The 15,205-nt window shown below is 59.2% G+C and overlaps 2 protein-coding genes across 10 annotated transcripts in view; both read right to left on the bottom strand.

The window, feature by feature from the left end:
• Positions 1–564: 564 nt before the first annotated feature.
• Positions 565–6,214, bottom strand: PAM16 (presequence translocase associated motor 16). 6 transcript variants are annotated; one of them, XM_086376014.1, is made up of 6 exons: positions 6,154–6,214; positions 3,873–4,170; positions 2,328–2,412; positions 1,400–1,536; positions 1,001–1,066; positions 565–719 (listed from the first exon to the last, which is right to left on the bottom strand). In XM_086376014.1, the coding sequence occupies exons 3-6, from the start codon at positions 2,383–2,385 to the stop codon at positions 633–635; spliced, it is 348 nt and encodes a 115-aa protein (XP_086232140.1). In that variant the 5' UTR covers positions 2,386–2,412; positions 3,873–4,170; positions 6,154–6,214; the 3' UTR covers positions 565–632. The 6 variants fall into 6 exon arrangements, with proteins under 6 accessions (XP_086232140.1, XP_086232135.1, XP_086232139.1 ...); XM_086376009.1 differs by having other exon boundaries at positions 3,955–4,170; XM_086376013.1 differs by having other exon boundaries at positions 3,873–4,033.
• Positions 6,215–8,568: 2,354 nt separating this feature from the next.
• CORO7 (coronin 7) overlaps positions 8,569–15,205 on the bottom strand; it is a 52,848-nt gene continuing 46,211 nt past the window's right edge. The window contains exons 15-28 of one of the 4 annotated variants that reach the window (XM_086375994.1): positions 14,688–14,814; positions 14,199–14,374; positions 13,605–13,713; positions 13,405–13,491; positions 13,182–13,324; positions 13,002–13,106; positions 12,839–12,924; positions 11,752–11,893; positions 11,573–11,662; positions 10,665–10,781; positions 10,266–10,401; positions 9,769–9,857; positions 9,362–9,448; positions 8,569–9,232 (exon numbers count right to left, since the gene is read on the bottom strand). In XM_086375994.1, the coding sequence (XP_086232120.1) occupies positions 9,227–9,232; positions 9,362–9,448; positions 9,769–9,857; positions 10,266–10,401; positions 10,665–10,781; positions 11,573–11,662; positions 11,752–11,893; positions 12,839–12,924; positions 13,002–13,106; positions 13,182–13,324; positions 13,405–13,491; positions 13,605–13,713; positions 14,199–14,374; positions 14,688–14,814 (1,500 nt within the window). In that variant the 3' untranslated portion in view covers positions 8,569–9,226. Of the gene's footprint in view, positions 9,233–9,361; positions 9,449–9,768; positions 9,858–10,265; positions 10,402–10,664; positions 10,782–11,572; positions 11,663–11,751; positions 11,894–12,838; positions 12,925–13,001; positions 13,107–13,181; positions 13,325–13,404; positions 13,492–13,604; positions 13,714–13,865; positions 14,040–14,198; positions 14,375–14,687; positions 14,815–15,205 lie in introns of those variants that run through there. The other 3 variants (XR_015154835.1, XR_015154836.1, XM_086375995.1) reach the window with 3 other exon arrangements.

Raw genomic sequence — 15,205 nt, 5'->3', positions numbered from 1 at the left:
CCCATGCCTGGCTCTGGGGTCCCCCACCCAGGCCAAGGCCCTGTTCCGGGGCTTCCTCCCAACCCTGTGGGCGCCACAAGCTCTCCGTCTGCTGCTGGGAGCTGGATGGGACACGCGGTGCTGAGATGGAAGGTTCTGGACCACACGTCGTGGGTTCAGCTGCACCCGCCACGAGCACCTTGGCTCTGGGAGGGGCCGGGCTCCCTGGCCTCCTCGGGGCCGTCAGGCTGGAAAGGTTCCTCTTCCTCCGCTGTATCCTGGAGCTGACTCCCCACATTACTGAGGGGCTACTGCCCAACCCAGCTCAGCAAAGGGAGGCCTGTGGCAGAGCCGGGGCCCCGTCCACAGAGGGGCGGGCAGGGCTGACCTGAGGGCGGCGCGGGAGTGGCTCCTCTGTCTGGTGCGTGACGGCACGACCAGCAACCCTTGCCTGCCTTGGCCCCGCTGGGTGTCAGAGGCCAGACCATGGGCGGGTGAACACCACCGCCTCCCCTCCGTGCACAGCCCCACAGCTGGCAGGAAGAGCGGCCTGCCTCTGGAATCTGGACATGCATACTCAAGAAATGCGGAAAAGACATTTATTACTGAGCTATAAATTAGAGGCGGGCGGGTGGGCGGGAGGAACCAAGCGGTCACGTTTTGGGCGGCTGCTGTCTCTCCCTGTCCTCCTGGGCCTGGATTCTGAGTTCCTCCTCAAGACGCTCCTTCGCTCGGACCACCTGGGGAGGGGGTCACAAACAGTTAGGCTGGGCGCCCCCTCCCTCCCCAGGTCCTGCTTTGGCTTCCTGGAGGGCTGTGGGCAGGTCAGGGAGCTGGTTCCAGCTCCCCGCCAGCTAGCAGTCCAGGCTCTTCGAGGCCATGGCTGCTGGGGGCCACCATCCAGGGTGACACAGGGCCCAGGCAGTTCAGGGGGCCCCCTGAGCCCTGGGCACCCTTCTCCTGCCAAGCTCTGAACCGCCCAGGAGTGAGGGATGCCCCGGCCCACCCTGCCCGCGCTCACCTTTGACTGCAGGTAGAAGGAGCCACCCACGGATTTATCGTTCACCTTGAATAGGTGTTCGTAGTTCTGCAGAGGAGGGGAGACGGTGAGTCCTGGTTACAGAAGCGGGGGAAGCTAGGAGATGACAAAGAAGGAAAGCGAAAGGGCTCGCCCCTCAGAGCGCTCCAACGCTGGGAGCCACTAAGGGGCGGAGAAGCGGACAGGCGCCCATGAGACAAGGCCTGTGCCTCCGCCTCTGCGGCCTGCACACCGACAAACGACGGCGGCCTCCTCGAGTCCCAGCCGGCCATGCTCAGGGCCCCCACTCCTGCCCCCTCCCCTCCCCCGACCAGCTGGCAGCCTGCCACCCTCTCCCCATTTGTGGGCGGCTTATCTCCGAGCCGGCCGGGGGGGCCTTACCTTCTGGATCTCCTCGGGGCTCAGCTTGGAGACGTTGAGAATCTGCTGTGCCTCCTGGAGGCTGAGGCCTGAGAGGTTGGAGGCGGCCGCAGACTGGTGTCCTGCGCGTCCCCGGGCGTCCGCCGCTGCTCGGCTGGCTGTGTGAATACGTGGGTGAGCGCCCAGCTCCCAGCGGCCCAGGGCTACCCTGGGGAGCAGCTCATCCCCGCCAGGGGGTGCGGGAGATGAGCAGGGCCGGGGGGCATGTCCTCCAGGAGGGGATTTTGGGGGGCCAGGGGTGGGTAGGCAAGTGAGGACAGGTTTTCCCCACCAGAGAACGGGGCAGGGGCTGGTCAAACCCGGCATCAGGTCTCCAGCCTAGACCAGGAGATGACCCTGTCCCTCGTCTTCCCCACCCTCTCACCCCGGGCACGCAGCAAGTCGGGGAGCTTAGGCTGCTAGGGGAGCAGAGTGAGGCTGCGGGCAGGGGTGGCAGCCCAGATGAGACCCGGCTGCCCTGTGGTCACCGAGGCCACTGAAGCAGGCCGCCTTGGGTGACCTCTCGATTCAGGAGCCAGTACACTTTTCCTTAAAGCGTCAGTGAATATGTTTTAGATTCTGCAGGTCAATTAGTCTGTGTTGCAATTACTGGACGCTGGCTGACTGTTCCAATAAAACTTTATTTGCAAAAACAGGCAGGCAGGCCGGCCAGTGTGCCCACTTCTGGCCGGATGATCGTGTCAATCAGGTCTCCCTTCTCTGGGAATGTCCCAAGATCAAGCACTGCCCCCGAGAAGAAGTGTCCCAGGCTACCCAAGCTGCCAGAACCCAGCCCACAAGGGGTCCCTGCATTCACAGGTGGCCCAGAGTGAGGAAGGGGCCCACAGCTACAGGGAAAATCTGACCCAAGCAGGATCTCCCAGCACAGGGAAAAGGAACCCAAGCTTACCTGCAAACTCCTGCCGCAGGGCCCGGGCAAAGGCCCTGCCCACCACCTGCGCGCCCATCACAATGATCTGGGCCAGGTACTTGGCCTGTGGGCAAAGAAGGCACCTGGTAAGTGGACTGCATTCTCAGGGCCCTGGAGATGAGTCCTGGAGGTGCTGGCCAAGTGGCAAGGCTGTTGGAAGGCTGAGGCGAGGGACCCCAGCGCGGCGGCCACAGGCCACTTCCTCCCAGCGCCTGATAGAAGATTCTGCTCTGGCAGGCATCGGAGGCTCACAGGAGAGCAGTCTTGAGTTTTGGGGGGCAGGTACCCGAAAGAGTCCCCCAGAGGGAGATGGGGCTCTCTCTCAGCCTTCGGACAAGGCGGACAGGAGTGAAGGCAACGTGGCCTGGGAGCCAGAACTTGGGGTTGGTCCCGGACTCACCGCCAGCTCTGCATCTGAGCTTGGCGGGTCCAGCCTTCATCTGCTGGTGGTGAGATGCAGGGCCATTCTGATTCTCCCCACGTTATTCAAGTCCATTCCATTCAACACAACAAGAGAGCAAGATGCCCTCCACCCTAGGCCCCCGTTCCTCCACTGGCTCACCGCTTCACTCAAACCCCGCCTGAGTCAGCGCCAGGGCATCAGACACACAGGACCCAGCCCTGCGGGAATCCCCCCACTGCCTCCGTGGGGCACTGGACCACGTGGTCTCAGAGAGGCTTCCACTCTGAGACCACGTAGTCCAGTGCCCCACGGAGGCGAGTGGGGCATCAAGCAGGACCAGAGGTGTACACGGTCAACGGAGGGAGGGGAGCCCTCAGGAAGGACGTGGGGACTCTGGGGGGTGAGGGCACTTCTCCCGGGCAAGTAGGATCATGATGGTTACACGGGGGCTTTTTCAGGCAGAGGGACTGGGGGAAGCCCAGACTAAGAGAGTATAAGGGATGACTGGGAGCAGCCAAGAACCTGGGGGACTTGGGAGGCAAGATGAGTAGGGTGGCTGAGACGGGAAACCTACAGACCTTACTATGACTAGGGATAACAGACAGCACGTGTGTGAAATGGTACACACATGTGCATGAAGGATTCTGGCGAATGCTTGCTGCAGGTCACCACGGATCACGTGGCGCCTCCAAGTGTTGGTGTCCAACAAGAACTTAGCCAGGGTGTCGAGCGCTGTGACGGACACATTTTATTGTGCCATCTGATCCCGACAGCTTGAGACACGCAAACACAGAGTTTAGTGATGAACCTGAGGACACATAGCTGGCACCCAGGAGGAAGATGGGCAGAAAACCCACAGCCTGTGCTCTCAGCTGTGGTGTCCCCAGGCTGCCCACTTCACGTAGGGTCGGCAGGGAGCGCAACCGAACAAAAGGGCAGGACCCAACTCAGAGGCTCAAGACGGGCTTGTCAGATTCCAACGGAACCCGGATTCCAGAATTGGCCTTGCTGGGCCTCCTTGATGGGCGAGGTGGGTGTGGTTCCGGGCCAAAGGAGAGGTGAGTTTGGATTTCACAAGCCCCATATTTCACACCAGAAGGCAAAGCTCTGTGAAGACTCACCAGTGGTCAGAGGGGGGGGCGAGGCTGCAAGTGCCGAGGTGAAAAGGCCCAGGAGGATGCGCTTCCGGTGGGAGAGTCTCACCTGGCTTCCCCCAACTCCGGCTTGCCTGAAGCCTCTCCCACGTGGGGCAGGAGGCTCTGAGATGGACAGCTGGTCCTGCCTGAGGGACAGAGAGGCTAACAGGCCTGCCAGTGGTTCCGAGGGTTCCCTTGGCCAGGAACTCCCATCAGGCCTCGGACCTCCCCTCCTGCTGCCACACTTGAGAGCCTGCATCACCACATGCCTGCACTGCGCTGTCTGGGGAACAACACAGCCCAACGTGGGACCAGAGCCCTGCAGCTGGCAAAGGACCGCAGGTGGCGTTGGGGGCGGGGGAGCACTTGGGAACATGCTTTGTCCCACGTCAAGTGCATCAAGAAGGGAACCTGGACCCGGACAGACTGATGTGCAAAGCTCCCTTCACGGCACAGTTCCTTGGGCTGGTGAGCCGAGCCAGCATGGACCCACCCTCTTGTCAAGGACACACCGGGATAGAAAGGAGGCTGTCTTTGCCCAGGGCGCCTGCAAACAGCTGCGGGCATCACAACCAGGCAGGAGGAGGTCAGGACCAAGACCATCACATCTTCCAGGGCACATCCAGGGTCTGGGCTATGGTGGGCACCAGTGGGTGCCCAATACATATTTGAATGAATGCGACCCTTGACAGGGCTTCCCAATGCCTCCCTCTGCTGAAGGAGGGCTCTGGCCTTCCCACAACAGACACACACACACACACAATTCCCCACTTCTGTTGCTGCTGCAGCCAATACAGTCCACTCCCCAGCTCCATCTGGTTACAAAGGACTTTTCTGGTTTTATCTTCCCTGACCACTCTCCACCCCACACACTACAGCCACGCCCTTTACTCCCTGACTCCAAGATCAGTTCCCCTACTTCCTTACTCCACAGTCTCAGTAACTCTGAATTCATACACCTCGGGTCACTGTTCTCAAGTGCACAGTTCAGCACTTTTTAGGATATTCACTGAGCTGCACATAGCATTTTCATTATCCTACCCCCAACAAACTCCATACCTACTAACCCACTGAATACCCTCCTTCCTATGCCAATATTGTCAAACCCCAACATCCTTCAAGATTTGGCTTGGACACAGCTGGTTGTCCAGTGGTTAAGACACCATGCTTCCAATGCAGGGGGTTACAGGTTCAATCCCTGGTCAGGGAACTGAGATCCCACGTGCCACCACCAAAAATAAAGACAAAACTCACATCACCCCCATTTCCTGGAGTGAAACCTTCCCAGGCTCCCCCCATTTCTACCAGCCCATCCTGCACTTTCTTTTCCCGTTAATATATTGTCCTATTTTATGGATTCGCTGGCTTTCTCTTTTAAGGTACAAACTCCTTGGGGGCCACGTTTTACTCGGTCCCTCAAGGCTGACTGAGTCACGTGCAGGAACATCTGTGAGGGACCCAGTTGGGGGGGGTAGTGGGGAGTGGTCCTCAGAAAATGGCAGTGACTATTACAAGACAAGAACAACCACTAAGTGTGTAGTATCAGTTAAAACCAGGACGAGAGACCCTGGAGAAGTCAGACTCTCTGAGCTCCAGGTTGTTTACCTGGAAGACGGGGACAATGAGGGCATATGCTTAAGAATTAAATGAGAATCTACATAAGCCCCAGGGCTCCGGGCCTGGCACTAGAAAGCTCTCACGATCAATTAATAAGTGCTTCCTCAAACCCACTGCCTCAATAACTTGGGGAACAATCCTCTATCAGGGGACAGATCTCAGGACTCTGCACTGTTAAAGGTCCCCAGGTGACCTGACTCTGCTAGGGTGGCCCAGATCTGTGGGCTGGCTCGGGATGATACCGCAGATACGCTCAATTATCGGTGTCGCAGGGTCAAGTCCCACTTCTGCCACTTGCTCGTGAAAAGTCCCGGAGCCCGATTAACCAGCTTTCAAATGGGAATAATGGGGCAACACCATCAACTAGCTCGGGAATCGAGCAAGGACCCCTACACAAGGCTGGTGCACGCGGCGACCGCATCTGCTTGGTATTCCCTGGCCCGCCGCGCTCTCCAGACAGATGGCTCTTCCTCGGGCCCCGAGGTCGCCAGCGCCCGCAGCAGGGAGCCCGGTGGCGACCCCCGCCTAGTCCCGGCTTCCCCCCGGGCATACAGCGGGGCGAGCGGCGCCCGCAGCCCGGCCGGAGCTCCTAGACCCGGCCCCCGCCCCCGGACTCGAAACGGCCTCTTGCCCCCTCCCCCGGGCTCACCATGGCGACCACTCAGGTTCGGGGGTCCGACTTCCTGGCCCCGCGGCCCCGGCTCAAGGGCGGCCGGCAGGTCAAAGGTCAAGGGAGCCTGAGAAGAGCGCATGCGCCGGGCATGCGCGTTGCTCCATAGGCGCGCGGGGCGTAGGCGGAGACCTAAGGTCTGTGGGCGGAGACCTAAGGCCTGTAGGTGGGGCCGTGGGCGGGGCCTGCCTCAGCTTCAGACGCTGGGGAAACCTCCTGAGGCTTAGGACACAGGACACCGGACACCGTAGGCCCCGTGACTACCCTGGGGTTCTAGGAACAAAGAATAACGCCTGTTCTATCCGGGGCGGAGGGGCAGATACTTCTTCCCTACATTTTGCCAAAGTATTTGGGACTTAAAGACATAGAATAAACATACATTTCACAAACGTGATAAGGAGTAAGATGCTAAATTCTCACCAATATTTAAGACAGGAAAACTTCAAAAAAGGCTTCAGGGACATCCCTGGTGGTCCAATGGTTAGGAATCCACCTTGCAGCACAGTGGACACGGGTTTGATCCCCCAGTCCAGGACCTAAGATCCCACATGCCACAGGGGCAACTAGGCCCAGGCAACAACTGCTGAACCCTCATGACAACAAAGATCCCACGTGCTGCAACTGAGACCCAACACAGCCAAATAAATAAATTAATAAATTATAAAAAAAAAATAGTAGTTAAAAAAAAAGAAAAATTGGTTTCATTCCAGGTTCCTTCTGTCTAGGAAGGGCTCTTCTCACTCCTCCAAGTCTGTTCCAATGTCACCTTCTCAGCGAGGCCACCTTGACCCCCTACCAGGGCTGCAACTTGTACTCCATTCCTTTGCTTTTTCAAAAATTTTCGGTTGCATCACACAGCCTAGGGGACCTTAGTTCCCCACCAGGGATTGAACCCATGGCCTTGGCAGTGTAAACGGTGGAGTGAAAGTTCCTCTTTGTTTTTCTACTACCAGCTTTATTGGGAGATAATTCACACCCCACACAATTCGCCCCTTCGAAATTCACAATTCAATGCTTTTTAGTATACTCACAGTTTGCAACCATCTCCACTAGTTCCAGAACATTTTCATTCCCTGCTTAAAACTCCACACTCATGAGCAGTCACTACCTATTTCCCCCTCCCCTAGTCCCTGGTAACCACTCACTGCCTCCTCTGTCTATGAAGGTCTCTTCTGGGTGTTTTACAGAAATGGAATCATACTATATGGGTTTCCCAGGTGGTGCTAGTGGTAAAGGACCCACCTGCCAATGCAGGAGATGTAAGCAAGGTGGCTTTGATCCCTGGGTGGGAATATCCTCTGGAGAAGGAAATAGTAACCTGCTCTAGTATTCTTACCTGGAGAATCCCATGGACAGAGGAGTCTGGTGTGCTACAGTCTATAGGGTTGCAAAGAGTTGGACACGACTGAAGCGACTCAACATGCACGCATGTGTCTGGTTTAAACCTCCGTTCTTGATCCCTATTTTTTTTTTCCCTGAAACTCCTATCACATTCTATCAAATTATACCATTTATCTGTTCCCTCCCACTAGAATGTGGATTCCTGGTGGGCAAGACCTCTTTTCTCCTTTTCTCTACTCTTGGACATCAACACCTGGAAGAGTGGCTTTTTAAAAAAAAATTTATTTTCGACTGTACTGGGTCTTTCGTGCCGCATGCAGGTTTCCTCTAGTTTGGGTGAGCAGAGCTACTCTCCTGCTGCAGAGCATGGGCTCTGGAGCGTGGGCTCAGCAGTTGTGATGCATGGGCTTAGTTGCTCCACGGCACGTGGAATCTTCTCAACCAGGGATGGAACCCATGTCCCCTGCATTGGCAGATGGATTTCTAACCACTGGGCCAGCAGGGAAGTCCTTCATTCCCTGTTGAATGAACAAGAGTCCGGCTGCCTCCTACCGTGTTCTGGACCACCACCCTTCTTTCTTTTTCTCTGTGTCTCCAAATGCAGTCTTTTCTCAGCGCCCTTCATCTGAAACGTTCTTCTCAGGGCTCTCTCCAGGGCTCTGTGACCCTTAGGTCTTATCTCTTAGCTTCATCACTTCTCAGACCCTGACCACGGTCTCCCCCTGCATCCCAGGGGCTCCCTTTCATGAAGTTTATCTACTTCACAGTTCTCTGCACACTGTCTATCTGCAAACTTGAGCATAGTCCGGCTCCCCTCTGCCTACTAAAACTGTGCCAAGTGCCTTGAAAAGCCTTGTCTCTCCGGTTCATGACCGGAGCTGCCATCCAGAGAGAACCTGGCCAGGTACCCGTGTATCGGATGAATGAATGAACTCCCAGCAGGAGCAGAATGAGGCCTGGGACCAGGTGGAGCCCAGGGCCAGACTACCGTCACCCTTACCGCTGTCCCCTTCCCCTTCCAGCCGGCTCAGAGACCACAGTGGCACCAGGGTGGCCAGCTTAGAAAAGTTTAATTGTTGAAAACATCCAGGACACGTGCAGGCCAGTCCCTGCGGGGCTCACACCCCCTTTAATTGGGCTATTAGCTCTGTGACACCCATTTCTCCTGGCTTGAAGTTTGGGGAGCAGGGTGACTGATCCCAGGCCCCTGAGGCTGTAGCTACTCCAAATGGCCAGGTGGGGGCCAGCCCCCTAGACCCTTGACCGGAACTGGGGCAGCAGGCAAGATGGGACGGCATGTGATAACTGAAGGTGCTGAGCGAAGCCAGCCCAAGCTGGGACCAGCCCAGGTCAGAGGAAGGGGGGACAGGGAGCCTAGCGCCTGCCCAGGGACATGCCCCTGAGCCCTCACTCCACCCCACCCCTATGCCCCTGGCTCCGCATGCTAGCAGGCAGTGAGGAGAAGCACCCAGTCCCAGAAAGAGCAGAGATGCGGACAATCCATGGAGACTGCAGCAGGGCCCAGAGGCTGTGGAAATGCCCAACACTCAAAGGAAGTTTGAGTCAACTGACAGATGGGGCTTCTGGAATGAGGTGTGCCAGGGCCAGGAGGTGGCTTCCAGTTTGAGGGAGAGACGTGAGGTGCGCGGGGGCACCAGGCTTTCCTGGAGGCGGCAGTGGAGGGCGAGGCTAGAGGCAGCTGGTGCGCAGGCTAGTCCTGGGGAAATGAACCAAGAAGCAGGGTGGAGTTGGGAGGGCCCGGGAGGCGGGGGTGGGCGAGCAGGCTGCAGGCGTGAGTCGGGGAGGGATGGGAGAGGATGCTGGCCCCCAACCAGCATCCACTCACCCACTCGTCCTCGTCCACGCCTTCGAAGGAGTCCTGTGGGAGCGGGTCCTCCCGGTTCCCCAGCTTCGCCACCATGGCACTCAGCAGCTGGGGATGGGGTGGAGGTGGGAAGTGAATGATGGTCTCTGCATACGGAGGTCCCAAGTGCACTTGGGTCTGGTTGGGTTGGGCCGGGCCGGGCCAGGCCAGGGTAGGGCCTCTCCCTGCCCTTCCCTGGCTTCCTGAGCCCCACCCCGCTACGACGGTCAGTTTCAGAATTTTGGAAGACCTCCCCATCAAGCTGTCCAACTAACAGATGGGCGACACCAGCTCCTGGCCCACTCGGGGTTGGACTAGAGAGCTGAAAGGCTGCGCCATGTGCAGCCAGGACCCCTTCCCCCCCTGCAGCCAGCCCTCTCCCTGCCTACCTCTTCTTTCTTCTGCTGGTCTGACTTCTCCTCCAGGTAGACTGAGGAGGGGGCCCGCCGGGCAGGGGCTTCACGGGGGGCCTGGCTCACTGGGGCGGGACCAGGGACAAGCATCAGGCAGGAGAGAGGCCCCTTGGGACCAGGCTTCCTGGTTCAACCCCTGGGTTCCAGCCCGTAGGATTCCGTGGCACAGAATCCAGAGGTGGCACTTACAGCTACTCAACCCTCGGTTCACGTGGCCTGCCCTCGGCACCAGGCTGTGTGCATGTGCTCATGCATATGTGGGGGGGCTTCTGACAGAAACACAGACCCTGGGCCCTACCCTCTAGGGGCTCAGAGACCAAGTCCAAAGTATAACCACCTGTCCCCAGGAACGCTAGAGCTTCCTGAGTGCCAGCAGGGGTGGAGGGTCAGACTTGGACCTTCTGCCCCTTTCTCCAACCCCCACCTGCTTCCCTTCGTCCTCCCCTCCCCCATCGCCCAGGCCCTCTTCCTACCTGGGGTCATGCCGGGGGGCTGCAGGCTGAGAAGCCGAGGCGTCCCATTAGCACCTCCCAGCCAGGCCTCAGCACTGAGTGCCGGCTCCCAGCTCACGGCGGTGTCGGGGAACACGTCGTCCTGGAAGAATTCTTTCTGCAGCGACGGAGGAAGGGGATGCTCTGAGGCACTGAGCAGAGGCCCAGAGCACACAGGCCTCCACTGGGCAGGCGGGCATGGCGAGACCCAGGACCCCAATCTGAGGTTTCTACGGGGCTCAGAATGTCAGCAGAGTAAGGCGCGCAGATGCCCCACAGAGCAGTGGGTGGGGCAGTCTGGTGACAAGACCAGCCAGGCCCCAAAGCCCCTAACAGGGGCCGGGGAGGGCTGGGCGTTACCATGCTGCATCCCCAACTCACCCTGACTCGGGGCAGCCGGAAGGCGACAGGCTCCAGGGAGGTCTGGCGAAGTCGCAGGCATCGGGCGAACTCCACCTCCCGCACGTCACACTCTGTCTTAGGCAGGAGGATGAATCCCTGGGGTGGCAGGGGAGTGTGAGAAAGTCACTCAGTCGTGTCCGACTCTTTGCGACCCCATGGACTGTAGAGTTCATGGAATTCTCCAGTCCAGAATACTGGAGTGGGTAGCCTTTCCGTCTCCAGGGGATCTTTCCAACCCAGGGATTGAACCCAGGCCTCCCACACTGCAGGCAGATTGATTACCAGCTGAGCCACAGCTGACGCTAGAGTCCAGAGCTCGCTGACACCCGGACCCCCAGCACCCTCACTCAGGACCTCCAGGAGCAAGGCCTAGCCCTGCATGGTGGTGTAATGTTTAAAAACTAGCTCTTGGGAGGAACAATGTCCTGGTTTGTAGCATTTGCCTAGTTCTATGGTGTAAAAACTGCCCGCCTGGCCAACTTCACGCCGACAATGTGACTGGGGGAATGCAGATACAGGAAGAGAAGTGCTGTAACAGCTCGTGGTAGATCCCTGGCAGACAAGGGCCCACAGATTAAGTAACCTCGACAGCACAAATAACAGTGAAGTCAAATAAAATAACTGCAAAGTGATAAATTAAGTATCTATTGCCTTGGTCTTTAATGCAACTTATTTGTGGGTTCATAAAACTTAACCTTACGTAGTTTAATTTTCAGTAATGGGTGAGTTTAACAACCAGGTCCTGAGGCTGCCGGGCACACCCTGCCAGCCGGTGCCCGGCGACCCGCGGGTCCCATGGGCCTGTGCAGTTTGCCCACAAGGCCACTAGGGGGCGGAGAGCCCGCGGTCCTACCTGGGGACGACCCGGAGTCTGCGCGCCGGCTCACCTTGTGGGGATCGGGCGATGTGAAGCTGTTGCACTCCAGGAAGAAGGGGGCCTCGGGGAGCAGCTCGTACAGGAACACACGGGTATCGCCCTAGGGGTATGGCAGCAGTGAAGCGGCTAGCTTCAGGTGCCTTTCCCCCCATACCTGCCCAAAGCCCCCGCCTGTGCGCCCCGGCCCACCTTGCCGGTGAGCAGCACCAGGCCGGTGTCTGGGTCATAGCTGGGCAGCAGGGTTGAGGGAGCCACGTCCAGCCCGAGCACTGCGGAGGGGCCACCAGCCAGGGCCTTGGCTGAGTACAGGAGGAGCTGGCGCTCGCTTCGGCTGCAAGGGAACAGAAGCAGGTCCTCAGAGCAGGAGGGGCCTGGGGCAGGCATGATAAGGACTCCACAGCATGTCTGGGCTTTTTTCCCCAACATCCTGCTCTAGGGCCCTTGCTCCAGCCAGGCTGACACCCTCTGGGCCGTTCCAGCCAGAGTCCACTGCCCTCTCCTCCGGATCTGTGGTTACCAGTTCCTTTGTGACCCAGGTCAGAGATACCTCTCTTAGGAGGGCCCCCACCCCCCGATCCTCCCCCCAGAGCACAAAATGCCCCTCCCCTGGACCTCTCCAGGAGGCTTGTTTCTGTTTTGTGTGCTTCATCTGGTCCCCACCAGGAATGGGCTCCTCGCACCTGGGACAGATCTCATCCTTCTGGGCCCCCAGTTGATTCCTCCCCATCTCTCTCCCTCTCATCCACACGTCCATTCACCCATCCATCCACCCCACCATCCATCCAACCATCCATCTATCCATCTACCCATCCATCCACTCAACCATCCATCCATCCACCTACCCATCCATCCATCCATCCATCCACCCACCCACCCACCCACCCATCCATTCATCCTCCCAACCATCCATCCATCCATCCACCTACCTATCCATCCATCCATCCATCCACCCAACCATCTATCTACCCCACCATCCATCCACTGACCTACCTATCCATCCAACCATCCATCTATCTATCCACCCAACCACCCATCTATCCATCCATCCACCCAACCATCTATTCATCCTCCCAACCATCCATTCACCCATCCATCTATCCATCTATCCATCCATCCATCCATCCATCCATCCATCCATCCATCCACCCAACTATCCATCCAGTAAGTGAGGGTGGGGACAGCTTCTGCACACCTAACAGGTGTATGTGTATCTTGGGGACGGGGCACGGTGGATGCTGAGGTCTGGGGATGGGAATGGTGATCCCAGAGTCCTCACCTGTCAAAGCCTGACACCAAGAGATAGTGACCGTCACACACCCACACAACGCGGGCTCCACGGGCCCCCTCAGGCCCTGGGCCTTCCTGTTAGGATACAGCATATGAGGCCCAGCCGGGACCCCCACAGGGTCTGAGGGCTGCCCCCAGCCCATCCTGCTCACCTGCAGGGGCTCAGGGCTACCCCGGGGCTCGTAGATCCGCAAGCGCCCGTCTTTGCAGACAGTGGCCAGCTGCTGCCCATCGGGGCTCCAGGCCAGGCCAAAGATCTGGGGGCAGGTGGAAAGGTTGAGAAGCAGCCTCTTGCCCCATGGCTGGGCACCTGCCCTCCAGAACTATCCTACCTGATCCCGGTGGCCCTGTAGCCTCAGCCGCTCGGCTCCAACCTTGAGGTCCCAAATCCGAACAGTGAGGTCGTAGGAGGAGGAGGCCAGTACGTCGGCCGCCAGAGGGTGGAAGCGCAGAGAATAGATCTTCTCCGTGTGGCCTGCGGTTGAGGTGTGGGGTGACACTGAGCCCCCCGGGAGCCTCTACCCACCCCCCAGCCCCCACCCAGGCCCCCCTCACCTGTGAGTACAGCCTCAGGCATAGTGAGCACCTCCTGCAGGCCATCAGGGGGCACCCGCCACAGCCGGATCCTGGCGTCCTCCCCGGCTGCGGGGTGAGCAGGCTCGTCACTGCTGGCCCAAGGCCCCCAGGCTTCCCTTGAGCCCATCTGGGGCCCCGGGACCCTCCCTCAAGCCCAGCACCCAGCCCAGCCTCTTTACCCACGGCGAGGCGGTGGGGGTCAAAGGGGTCCCAGGCCAGATCGGTCACAGCCACCCCATTCTGCAGCGTGGGCAGTGCAGTGTCGGGCAGACGGCCAGGCTTCCGCAGCTGTGGGAGGTGCCCCCACCCCGAGGCCCATCAGTAACAGGCAGGAGAGCCCAGTCCCAGTGGCTGCAGGGCAAGTGGCACGTCTGGGCCTTACTGTCTGCAGCCGACGACCCCCCGGGGTGATGCCCAAGCTCTCTGCTCAGCCACCTTGTGCTCTGAGCCCCAAGTGCAGACCGTGAGGCCCCCAGGAAGTGAGGGGGCGGCTGGAGTGGTGGGAGGAGCTCAGGCTCGGGGCTCAGGGGGCCTGGGTTTGATTCCCAGCTCCACACTTACACGGCATGTGACCCCATGGGTCACTTATCTTCTCTGTGCCTCACCACTCTCATCTGTAAGACGAGGATAAGAATGGCACCCCCAGCATGGGATACTGGGCGGGGTGCCTGGCACACGGTTTGAGCCTAGAGAAGGTGAGCTGGCGTGGGCACTCAACGCCTTCAGCATCCTGCAGGGGGACATGGGGACTGAGTGGTGGGGCTGGCCCTCACCTCTAGCACGGCCACCTGCCCCCCGCTGCTGAGCAGGGGCACAGCCACACGCAGCTGGTTGGCGCAGAAGCCGTCGCTCTCGCCGGGCGTTGTGAGGTTGAGCCCCTTGAGGTTGGTGATGTGGCTGTCTCGGTGCAGGACGCTGCCCTGAGCGTGCCGGAACTTGGAACTGGGGCCTGGGTGCAGGGGGCAGCAGGGACATGGAGCCACGTGAGGTGAGGGTCCCCGGCCTGCCCACCCTGGGAAGTCCTGCAGGGGCGCCTGGGCGAGCCCTGAATCTGGGCCTCCTGCTCCCCTCGGCAAAGGACCCCAGCCTCTGCTGGTCTGGCCAACACAACTGCCCAGATCTCAGAAAGTACAGGCCATCGAGACTCACTTCACCCCACAAGGAAGTAACTGGTACTGGAAGGGAGTCAGGACTGGGGTGCAGAGGAGGGTGGCTGGGGTGGGGGATAGCCCAGGGCGCCCGTGCTAGGGGCTCACGCTCACCCAGCAGGCTCTGCAGGGACCGCTGGCTGGGGCTGGTGCCGATGCCGCTGGTGCTGGTGAGCGAGGGCCCCAGGCTGGAGGGCGTGGAGGGCGAGGTCAGAGAGCTGGGTGTGGAGGAGAAGCCCTCCTAGGGGAGAAGCATCCGGTCAGCCAGCGGGCCCCCTGTGGGTGGGTGGTCGGCCAGGGTCTGGGGTCATCACCCTGGGACACTGGGGTGGGCGGGAATCCCCACTGCAGGATGTGGGGTTGGGGACGCAATCACTGGTGGGGCAGGGGGTAACACGGGGGTGAGCCGAGCTTTAGCGCATGGGGCAGCGGGTGGCAGCTGCCGGCTCCTGACTTTGTGGAAAAGCGGGCCCGGAGTGGTCAGGATTGTTCAAGAGAGGCTAGAAATTTAGATTTTTTTTGTGTGTGTGAAAGTCTCACTTCCTAGGCGTTTTGCACGATTTTGAAAACGCTGGGGTTCTTCACTTCTGCTTCTCGAGTTTCTCACACCTGTGGGGCAGGCCACACGCTGC

Source organism: Bos grunniens, chromosome 25 (genome assembly GCF_055505025.1).
Source record: "Bos grunniens cultivar Pamir isolate PY7600 chromosome 25, Bosgru_T2T1.0, whole genome shotgun sequence".
NCBI lineage: Eukaryota > Metazoa > Chordata > Mammalia > Artiodactyla > Bovidae > Bos > Bos grunniens.
This window is presented reverse-complemented; position numbering and strand designations above follow the sequence as displayed.

What these genes read in the sequence shown, in the direction of transcription:
- PAM16 (XM_086376009.1), bottom strand. An exon ending in CCTGCGGCAGGAGTTTGCAG is followed by an intron (nt 1,537 to 2,327) that starts GTAAGCTTGGGT and finishes GTATTCACACAG; the next exon opens with CCAGCCGAGCAGCGGCGGAC. An exon ending in GCCCCGAGGAGATCCAGAAG is followed by an intron (nt 1,067 to 1,399) that starts GTAAGGCCCCCC and finishes CCTCCTCTGCAG; the next exon opens with AACTACGAACACCTATTCAA.